Raw genomic sequence first — 10,518 nt, 5'->3', positions numbered from 1 at the left:
GCCGGGGCCGCTTCCCCTGCACAACAAAAGGGAGCGCAGCGGCGGCGGCGGCCGGGAGCGGCGTTGCGGGCGGCCGCCCTGCGCTGCGTGGCTCGCCGGTGGGTTGGCGTGGGGCGGGGGCGCGGCGGGTTTGCGGGGGGCGGGAGTCACGGCTCGCGCCGGGCGCGGGGGCTCGGTGGGGCAGGGGCCCTGCCGTCGGGCGGGTGCCGGCGGAGCGGAGGCGGCCGTGGCCGTGACCCTATAAGGGGAGGCGGCGGCGCTGGCTCCGCGGCGGTGGGGGGATGGCCCGGGCCGGCAGACGCCCCTCGGCGGGCTCGTAGCGCCCCCGGCCGCACCGGGCACGCCACGGCCGCCTGCGCGGGAGGGGTTTTTGGTGCGTGCTGGGGTCTCCTTGCACTGACACTTCCCTCTGTTCCCGGCTCCCCAGGTGTACCGTGATACCCACCCCCGCCGCCGCCGCCGCCATGTCCCGCCGCAGCCAGCGTCTCATCACCACGCGCTATTACCCCGGGGACGACGATGCCACGACCAGCAGCAGCGGCAGCTCTCTGCTGGGGGGCCAACAGCTCCCCTTCAAGGAGAGCACCGGCAGGTCGGTGGGTAGGGGGGCCGGGCGGGACCCCCTCGTCCCGAGCGCGGCCGGGGCGCTCCATCCCGCGCCGCGGACCGGCCGCCTTCCGGGGGGACTGGGGGGGGGGGGGCGGCAGGGAGTGTGACAGCAAACTCGGTAACTCGCTGCGTGTGGGCACAGCCACCCTGGCACTGGCTGCGACCCCGCCCCGGTAAAGGCGCCGTCTCCCCCCCGCCCCGGTGCAGGCGGCCGCCACCGGGTACCGCCGGCGGGAGCTGCGCTGCGAGCGCGGGCCGGAAAACCGCAGCAGCGCGAGCGGAAGCGGCGGCAGCAGCCCCGGCAGGGGCGGGGGGGCCTTTCGCAAGCGGTGGTTGCACCCTGAAACCTGTTGCCATCTGGTACGGGGTGGGGGGGGGGGCGGCAAAGGGAAGTGATGCGGCCGAGGGGTGGTTGTGAATTCCCCGGGTGCTCTGTGACCCCACCCCGTAACCGCCCGGGGCCGATGGGCCCGTTCTCGCCCTCGGCAGGACGATCAGGAGGAAATCGAGCAGCACCAAGCGCCTCTCTCCCTCCCCGGGCACCCAAACCTCCTACTACAGCGAGTCCCTGGTGAGCGAGTCCTACCTGGGGGGCAGCCGGGGCCTCGCCGCCCTGGGCAGCTCTGTGCTGGACGATGCCCTGGACAGCAGCACGTACTGGGGTGAGCCCGTCCTCCCTCCCACGGCAGCTGGGGACCCCCCTGGGCATCGGGGGGGGGGGCGTTGGGGCAGGCCCCCCCGGCTAGCCGATGAGGTTGTCCCCTGTGAGGGGTGGTGGTGAGTGGTTTCTCAGGGGGATGCTGTTTTGGGGCCAGGTGGGGAGCTTTCCAGCAGGAGGAGAAGAGGCGTAGGGGACACAGAGTCCAGCAAGATCAATGGGCTGTTGGAGAGCAAGATGTATGACACCTACGCCTCTTCGTCTGGGTACTCCTCGGAAGACGACTACGCAGGTAGGGATGCACCAGCCTCTCTGCAGTGGCAGGGGTGCAGGAGGAGATGTCCTCAAGGGGACCAGCCCGGGGCCTGGCTGTGCCCAGGGTGCTGCCAGCCCCCTTTGCATGCCACCCCCTGTGCAAAGCTTTTGCCCTGGGCAATGCACAGGGGCACAGACTCTGTTTTAGTGACTTACTGCCTCGCTTCTTCCTTTCCAGGTCAGCTTTACTCTGGCCAGAGTAGCTCTGGGTCGGGGCTGAGGACCGCAGCCTCTCGAGTAGGCTCCTTCCTCTGGCAGGTGCTCACCTCCCCAGGTGAGTGGAGGGGTGGGGGTGGGGGGGCTCTAGCAGCACCTTTCTCCCATCAGCATCTCTGTTCTCCGTGTGCCATGTGTGCTGCTCCTTGCTTGGGTAGAGGGGTTTTATCCCCCTCTGTGGGAGCATCCCCTGGGATGGAGGGATCCTCTGTTGGACTCTGCCTGAGGCTTGGTTTCTCTCCTGGCAGTTCGGTTCGTGGGGTGGCTGTTCTCAGGACTGGCAGCTGCCTGGCACCGCCTCACCGGCACAGCTCCCCACACGGGTGGCATCCCCTTCTCTAGGTGAGTGTGGTGGCAGGACAGCAGGGTGGGGGAGGCCTGGGGAAAACCTGCAGGATCTCAGAGAGGGGCTGCCCCACAGAGCCCAGCATGGTGGGGTGGGCGTCTTGTGCCAGAGCCCGGTTGGGCTTTGCTTCCCCTCTGCCCCCATCCAGAGGAGCACTGCAGTGGGGGAAGGTGGCTGCAGTCCTACAGGCACCTCTTTGTGCTCCAGGCGCTACCCATGGCTGAAGAGGTCCCTGCTTCTGCTGCTGCTCCTCCTGCTCCTTGCCGTTGCTGCCTACGGTGAGTTGGCCTGGCTCAATCTGTTGCCCTGATGTCTGGGGCAGTGCAGAGCATCCCACTGCTGTACGTGGGGGATGGGATGGCCCTAAGCTCAGTGCTTATAGCTCCTTGTACCCTGGTGCATCTGCACCCTTGTGCTGGGTCTTCCTGGTAACCCCAGGTGATGCTGATATGGCTGTGCCTCTGCATGTCCGCCCTGTCCCCTGCTGTCGCCCATCACTGGCTTGCCTTTTTAACCCTCTCATCCCCCTGATTGCTCAGGAGCTTGGTACTTCTACCCATACGGGCTGTCGACATTCAGCCTCCCCACCTTCTCGTGGTGGGGAGCTGGAAAGCTTTCCTCCTCTGTGCCTGGAGCAGGGGACCTGACCGCGCTGGACCAGGTAAGGCATGGCGGTGGCCCAGGTGACTTGCAGTGAGAGCTGGGACAGCGTGTTCTATGTCTGAAAGAGCCCTTCCAGGGGATGGGGAGGTGCTGGGGGTTGGTGGAGATGTCTCCCCCAGCTTGTCGCCATCTCACTCTGGGGGTGTCCCAGGAATGGAGCAGGACCAATATCTGCTGGCTGCTGGGAAGCAGCAGATGAATAAAGTGCCACTGACGCTGGGGACCAGGTGGCCTAGGTCCTCTTTCACTGGGATCCCTGTGGAGCAGGTGGTCCCCAGCTCCCTGTGGGGGCTGCATTGTGCCCTGCCTTTGCCACTGCAGGGGCTTCGGGGGGAGCACCGGCTCCTGGCTCGCTTCCAGGCCCTGGAGAAGCGCTTTGAGGCACTGGAGGCTGAGGTGTCACGGTGGGAGCTGCAGCGGGGGGCGGCAGCGGTGGCAGCAGGGGGAGAGCCGCCCTCAGGGGACGTCTTGGCATTGCTGGAGGGACTGATGAGCCGCCGGGATACAGGGCTGAAGGACCATCTCCGCACTGACATGACCAGCCACCTCCAGGTGAGGGGCATGAGGGGCACATGGGGACTTGGGTGCGTGTGGGTTTGGACTCTGATGTTCCCCCATGTTTCTCTCACCCTGCAGGGTGAGCTGGATGCCCTCCGAACTCAGGTGCAGAGGGATTTAGACGAGCGCCTGGGGAAGATGGCACAAGCCTCTTTGGTAAGGGGGTGAGCGTGTGGTGGTACCTGGGCAGGGACATCCTCACCACTGGCATCATAGGTCTCACAGCTTCCCCTTCTCCTGGCAGGAGATGGAGGCACGCTTGATGGAGCTGAACTCGAAGTGGCGGAGGTAACGCTGGCTGCCAGGGCAGAGATGCTGCTGCTCTGTTAGGGGCAGGCAGGTAGCAGGGTGAAATCCCCACGGCGAGGCTTAGGAGGGGTTTCCAGGTCTAGTCTGTTTGAGGCAAAGGAGAGGTTGAGTGCTACGGTCTTGGCGGGGGAGAGGAAGGATGGATATGCAAGTATGTCGGCAAGAAAGTGCTCTGGTGGGTGGCAGGGCTCAAAAGGCAGTTGCAGCAAATGACCTTTGCCACCATCATTTTGCATTGCTGTGAGGACTGTGGCCCTTCAGCCAAGGAGCAAGCTGGGGATGCTTTCCCGCAGGATGCAGTAGAAAAGGTCACTGCCACAGGAATTGAAACAGTTTGGAGCAGGTGATGGGGGATGAACCTCCTCCCCCAAATTGCAGAGGGGAGTTGGGACTGTCAGCGTGAGGTTTTGTTGCCTTTCTCCCGGCACAGCTCAGCGCAGGAGAGCCTGCAAGGGAGCTTCCAGCAGGAGATGGGTGAGCTGGAGCAGGAGGTGGCAGCGCTGAGGAGGGAGCTGGCAGGTCTCAAGTCGGACCAGGAGGTGATGGGGAAGAACGTGGAGGGGATGCTGGAGCAACTGAAGGCGGTGCGGGCTGATGTGAGTCCTCCAATCCTCACCCTGTTTGGCAGAGGGAGGCATGAGGATGCCTGCCCCAGGGCTGAGCTCTGTCCCCACTGTTTCAGGTGGAAACGCAGTTCCCGGCATGGGTCAGTCAGTTCCTGTCACGGTCCCGGCGGGATGGTGCCGCTGGCCTCATTCTCCAGCATGAAGACTTGCAAGCGGAGCTCCAGGCCCTGGAACACAAGATCCTGGCCAAAGTCTTAGAAGACCGGAGGCTGTCAGCACGGGATGCTCAGGCTGGTATTGGAGTGGCCCTGCAGCAAGCAGGGACTGCGGGGGTGACAGAGGAGGTGAGTGCTGGCCTGAGCCCCAGGGACATGATGGTGACCACAGGTGTGGAACTGGGGGCTGTGCCCCACTGTGTGTGTGCTGGGGTGGGGCTGGCACACATGCCTGGCAGGTGGCAGAGCTGTAAGGACAGCCATTACAGCTGGGACATCGATCTTGGGCCCCGATCACAGCTGGCAAGAGCATCCCTGAAACTCCTTCATCCCTTCTCTGTTGCCAGCCTGTCCTGGGCTGTGCCTGCACCCTGCCCCAGAAGAGGTCACAGGTGGCCAAATCCCCGTGCCTGTGAGGCTGTGGCTGTCTTAAAATCCAAGTTTCTGCTCAAGCATCAGAAGGTGGGGCAGGTGCTAGCGAGGCTTCCATGGGTTGAGCATCTTGCTTACCCTTGTCCTCCAGCAGTGCTGCAGAGTCATTTGGGACAAAGCATTTCAGCAAAATGACACCAAGGGAAAAAATGAGCCTGCTTGCTTTGGAAGAAGTTGCTGGCAATTCCCTGCGGAGGTAGTGGAGGGAGGGATCAAGCTGGGATTAGCAGGCCCTACAGTCTGTGCAAGCTTCATGCATGCCATAAAGTTTAGATCCACAGTGGTGGTGCAGGGTCCCAGCTCCTGGGGCTGGGTTTGGCTCCAGAGGCATGCTCTGGCCCGCTCTCCCTTTTCCAGATGCGCAGAGCTCTCGTCGATCCTGCAGGTTGGGGCAGGAGGAGCCAGCAGATGATGCTGGGGAGGACTGGGTGGGCTGTCAGGTTGCCTGGTACCCACTGGGGGAATACCCCTCCTCCCCTGGGGCCAACCCCTCTTTCCGGATGGGGATGAGGGAGCCCAGCCTGCCTGGGTGCTGCCCTTTCATTGCACAGCTCCTCTCGTCTGGAGTATTTTTAGCAACCTCTGATGAGGCTTCCCAGCCAAATGCGTGTCCTCTCATTTTTGCCACGGTGATTCATCCCCTGGCTGTTCTGTGGGAAGGTCCTTGCGCCCTCTCTGTCCCTGCAGGGTGGAGGCGGGTGGGGAGCAGGATGCCTGCCCTGGCCCTTCACCCGTCTTGTGCCCTCTGCTCCTGCCGCAGCAAGTGCATCTTATCGTGGACCAGGCCCTGAAGCGCTACAGTGAGGACCGCGTGGGGATGGTTGACTACGCCCTGGAGTCAGCAGGTGGGTGGTGGGGGAGACTTGCCCACCCTGGATGAGCCAGCCATGCTGGGGAGGGGACCACAGGGTGCTGGCACCCAGCTTATCTGCTGTCCTCCCCTCTCCATGCCAGGGGCCAGCGTCATCAACACCCGCTGCTCAGAGACCTATGAGACACAGACGGCACTGCTGAGCTTGTTTGGCATCCCCCTGTGGTTCCACTCACAGTCCCCCCGTGTCATCCTGCAGGTGGGCACCGGCGGGGCGAGACCCCACTGACAGGGAGGAACCAGCCAGGCTGGTTCTCACGTGGGCTTGGTGGGTTTTATTGGGCTCTTGCTGTCACTCTAAGCAAGCGGCCAAGCTGATGTTGGGATGGAGGAGAAAAATTTCACTGATGGTGATAACATTGCTGGTGTCTTGCTCCTGTGTTCGTAGCCAGATGTCAACCCTGGGAACTGCTGGGCATTTCGTGGGTCTCAGGGCTTTGCTGTCATCCGCCTCTCCAGCATCATCCGCCCCACAGCCGTGACACTGGAGCACATCCCGAAAGCCCTCTCGCCCCAGGGGACCATTCCCAGTGCCCCCAAGGATTTCGCTGTTTATGTGAGTGCCCTTGCCCAGACTGGAGGGAGGACTGGGGGGATGTGGTGGGAGGGTGCCATGGTGGAGAAGGGCATGGGGGGGGAGGGCTGGTGAGCCCCACACCTGGCTGTGAAGTACTCTGGGGGGCTGGTCTTATTCTGAAGAGGAGGAAGAAGCAGTACTGGGGGGGGGAGTAGGAGAGGGAGAGCACTGGGCTTCAGGAAGCATTTTGGGTGACACTGGGAGAGAGGCAATCGAGTAGGTGTAACTTTCGGTCTTCTCCCCCTGCCCCATCCCTCCTCACTGGCCCCTGGCCCTGTTTGTCTCTTTTGGCCTGGAAGAGCAGGAGCAGGGGCCAAGCGTGCCTGCTTCTGTCTCCCGCTTCTGCCCTGGGTGCAGTCATTGTCTCTGGTCTCCCTGTCTGATCGCCCCGGTTTTCCCTTTCTGCTTCCCTGTCCCTCTGTAGGGCTTGAAGGAGGAGGGAGAGGATGAGGGTCTTCTCCTTGGGCAGTTCACCTACAACCATGATGGTGACCCCATCCAAACGTTTTACTTGGAGGTAAGTGCTTTGCTGTCAGAGCACCTGACCCCAAGAAGAAAATGGGGCTTGTGGGGTCTTTGAGCCTGTGAGAGTTCTCAAAGGCTCAGGTGTTTTTCCTTCCTCCTCTCCCCAAGGGCAACGCTGTGGGCACATACCAGCTGGTGGAGCTCCGGGTGCTGAGCAATTGGGGCCACCCCAAATACACCTGCATCTACCGCTTCCGCGTGCACGGGGAGCCAGCGCACTGACCCCCGGCTCCTGCGAGGGACGAGGATGCTGCCGGGCTGACAGCAGGAGGGGGTTTGTCTGGTTCGCTGCTTTGCACGTAGAAATCCTGGGATGTGCCAGCAGCTGCCCTGGGGAGCTGCTCCCCTCGGGGGAGGAGAAGAGCTGGCGTTTAAGGGGTGAAGCTTTCACTCGTCCAAGGACTGGGGTGGCGAGGCAAGAGCATCCCACGTGGGTCCTAGCGCAGCCTGGCTTGTTTTCTGTGCGTATCGGACGTTTTAACTTTTTAAGCTAATTTTTTATCGGGTCTGCGCAGCCCCTTATCCCTGTCTGTCTGCTCCTTTCTGATGGTGTGCGGAGCGTCGCTGGGGCTTGGGGAAAGGGGTACGTAACTTTGCAACGTGCTTCACGCAGGCTTGGGCATGATAGGGTATATGGGACTGCGCTGACCAGCTCAGTGCCACGGGAGTAGGTAGGAGCCACCAGTCATGGCCAGCGAGTGGCCCCCCTCCACGTGGGGCCACTCCTCCTGCCTCGGTGATGGTTCAAGTGAAAATCTTCGGACCTCCAATGCTGGGCTGGCAGAGGGGAAATAAGGCAGTATTAATGAAGTATTAATGTAAAACTAACGGTTTAGGACAGCAGGAGGGGAGAAATTCAGCGTGTGTTGGTGGCGGAGCCTGCCCTGGTGCCGCTGCCCATCTGCTTGAGCGCTCCCGCTGCCAGCGGCTGTGGTGGGTCTCGGCAATGCCATTGGGCCCCCAGCTCCATGGTATTAGGGTTGATGATGCTATTGAAAACTCCTGTTGCCTGCTTCCCTTTTGAGTTTTTTTTTGTCTTAAGTGGGGGGAAGGTGGGGGGGTGGGGAGGAGTTATTTTCCAGTTGGGGTGTTTGGGATTATTTTTTTTGTAGTAACAAAGGGGGGTGGGGTGAGGGGGAGACTTTTTCCATGCAATTTCTACTTAACCAGAGAATGTTACATGGTGCCACTTGGGCGAGTGGCTTAGATGCAGAGGGCTAGAGCTTTGTTTAGTAGGCGAATAGTGCACACAGTAGGATAAGCTAGAATAAGATGAGCAGAGCTGTTTAAAATATGGGCCTAGAGTTGTTGGTGGCTTAGTAGCTGGACCTGGGAGGCAAGGTCCTCTGGACCTTGGACTGCTGCTTGGCAGGGTGCCAGAGGCATTCCTGCCTTCCCTTGCTCTGGAGGTGCCCTCCGAGACTGCAACGCATGGCTGCGGCCCCTTGCCCGCGGCTGCATCTGTACATAGGCGACTTGGCAGCAAGCAGGAGCTGCTGCCCCAGTGCTTGGCATGAATCCCTCTGTGCCTCAGTGGTCTCTTGGGTGGGAGATGGGGCAATCCCCAGGGCCTGCAGGTGCCAGCATGCTTCTGCACCTTGGGGAGCAAGAGGGCCTCCCCCTACCTGCAGCGCTCAGGGCTGTCTCCATCACCTCCCGGTCCCTGATGGCAGATGGCTGGCACAGGCTGACCTCCTTTCCCTTGGAAGGGTTCCCTTTCCCTCCTGCCTCCTCCCTGGCATAGCTTGGTTCCCTGAGCCCTGGGCTGCAGAGGACTGTGCCAGAGCAGGATGGGGCGTTCTGCCTGCAGCGGGCACGTAGATCCTGCCGGTACCGCTGGGGGGGAGCCGTGGCAGGGTGCTGCAGGCAGGGTGCACAGGGACCTTCCCCAGGCTGAGGAGTGCCAGGGCCATCTGGCTGCCTCACCTCCTGGCTGCCTGCATCACGCTTTAGTTTGGCTTATGTCCTTGGGTGGCATTATACAGCCTCCACAATTGTCTTGTGTTTTGTTGAAAGAAAAGCTAAAGGGCTCATCTTTAGCATTTCAGCCCCGTCTGATGCTGGCATCGTCCTTTCCCTGGGACTGTCCTTTCCTGGGCACAGGCGGGGCACCATGAATTGATGCCCATTCTGTTCTTCCCTGCTTGAAGCACTGTAGGGCAAGGGACATAGAGAAAAGGGGCTGAAGAAGTGTCTCCCTTCATCGTGCCCTGATGTGTGCTGAGCCCTGAGCTCCTCAGTACCAGCCCCAGGGGATGAGTATGATGGCAGCGTGTCCTTTCTGGAGGGGTCTGCTTACTCCAAGCAAGGAAAGCAAGCCCAAAGGATGCAGCCCCCTCTCTAACAAGTTAAGTTACTCCATGTAACCCTCTGCAGAGCTGGGAGGCCCTGCTCCTGGGAAAAAGCAGTCCTGCCGCCAGATCCAGTGATGATAAATTCTCTCCTATACTGAGTGTAGTCTTAATTCTTGGCAGCAATAGCCAAAGTTATTTTAAACTTGTCTACAGCTGTGTGCTTGCCTTGGAGTCATGTCCATGAGTACCCTGTGCACATAGAGTTCTGCTTTTATGTATGCCTGGACCTGTCCCAGGTTCAGCAGAGTAGCTCCTGTATTTAATTGAATGATAAAGAGAGAGCAGTGATTAAGCTCTCCCCCTTCCCCAGGGGTTCTCTGGCTGCTGGAGCAAATGCCGTAACCATGAGGCTGGAAAACCTCCTTTTTTAATGTCCTTTCTGGCTCCCTGGCTGCCAGGGTAGATGGGGTCTTTGCCCAAGAAAAAATTTTTTTATAGTACATCAGGCACACTGGTGAGAGGTGGGAAAGAGTGACCTCTTTTCCTGAGAATGGAGTTGGAGCAGGGTCTCTGCCCCTTCTGAGGGGGTGTTAACTTGCTGGCTGTGGGGTGGGGAGCATCTGGCTTTATAGGACAAGCTTGCCCTGTCCCTGGGAGGTGAAAGTTTCTGCTGTTCTGAGGTAAAAACCCCTGGAGATACCAGTGAGAGGAGGTCACCCTGGGGGCTTATGCCCTTCTTTAAGGGATAGTGCTGGTTTTGGAGGCCTCACCGTGCTGACTGCTGAGGATCCCGGGAAGGCATGCTGAGGCTATGTGCAGTTTCTCAGCCCCCAAATGCTGCGTTGGTGCAGGGCTGCAGCCTGAGCACCCACACGGAAGCGCCTGGCCAGCTGCCTCTCCAGCAGCAGCTTGCAGCATTTCTGCAACACTTAGCTGAGCTGCCAAGAAAAAGAGGGCACATTAAACTGCTGCTTCAGCACGTGTGCCCGGGGTACTTAATCCTAGTGCTGATGCAGATGAGCCTGGTGAGGCAGGAGAAACATGAAACAGCTGTCAGAGCAGATTTCCCTTATTTACTCCCATTTCCCTCCTCAGTTTGCCCTACACATGTGTTATGAATTAGCCCTGCAGAAACAGATGGTTACAGGCAGGAGATGAGTTTGTATTTGATGCTGTAGCCTGTTGCAAATGCTGCACTGTTTTGTTCATTCTATTTTTTAATCAACAGATTGTAATTTATGCCTATGCAAAGAAAAAAAAAAGACCAAGACAAATAAATTATATCAAAACTGCTGTGACTGTTTTGACTGTTTTGCAGGTGAATTTGCTGGTGGGCAAGGCCGAAGGCTGCAAAAAGGAAATGG

General features: G+C 60.1%; 1 protein-coding gene across 2 annotated transcripts; it reads left to right on the top strand.

The window, feature by feature from the left end:
* SUN2 (Sad1 and UNC84 domain containing 2) lies at positions 1–10,447 on the top strand. 2 transcript variants are annotated; one of them, XM_040594295.1, is made up of 18 exons: positions 1–98; positions 428–592; positions 1,099–1,271; positions 1,425–1,559; positions 1,761–1,856; positions 2,047–2,140; positions 2,352–2,422; positions 2,684–2,805; positions 3,129–3,359; positions 3,444–3,521; positions 3,610–3,653; positions 4,105–4,270; positions 4,357–4,584; positions 5,648–5,732; positions 5,842–5,957; positions 6,147–6,314; positions 6,760–6,852; positions 6,969–10,447. In XM_040594295.1, the coding sequence occupies exons 2-18, from the start codon at positions 465–467 to the stop codon at positions 7,080–7,082; spliced, it is 2,142 nt and encodes a 713-aa protein (XP_040450229.1). In that variant the 5' UTR covers positions 1–98; positions 428–464; the 3' UTR covers positions 7,083–10,447. The 2 variants fall into 2 exon arrangements, 1 of the variants encoding a protein (XP_040450229.1); XR_005827937.1 differs by lacking the exons at positions 1–98; positions 6,969–10,447 and having other exon boundaries at positions 192–592; positions 6,151–6,314.
* Positions 10,448–10,518: the final 71 nt, after the last annotated feature.

Source organism: Falco naumanni, chromosome 5 (assembly GCF_017639655.2).
Source record: "Falco naumanni isolate bFalNau1 chromosome 5, bFalNau1.pat, whole genome shotgun sequence".
Classification (NCBI taxonomy): domain Eukaryota; kingdom Metazoa; phylum Chordata; class Aves; order Falconiformes; family Falconidae; genus Falco; species Falco naumanni.
The sequence above is the reverse complement of the archived record's forward strand: the minus strand, read 5'-3'. Positions and strand labels throughout refer to the sequence as shown.

Coding starts and splice junctions, on each gene's coding strand:
- SUN2 (XM_040594295.1), top strand. CDS start 465: ATGTCCCGCCGCAGCCAGCGTCTCATCACCACGCGCTATTACCCCGGG. Junction 3,360..3,443: donor ACATGACCAGCCACCTCCAG/GTGAGGGGCATG, acceptor CTCACCCTGCAG/GGTGAGCTGGATGCCCTCCG. Junction 4,585..5,647: donor CTGCGGGGGTGACAGAGGAG/GTGAGTGCTGGC, acceptor CTCCTGCCGCAG/CAAGTGCATCTTATCGTGGA.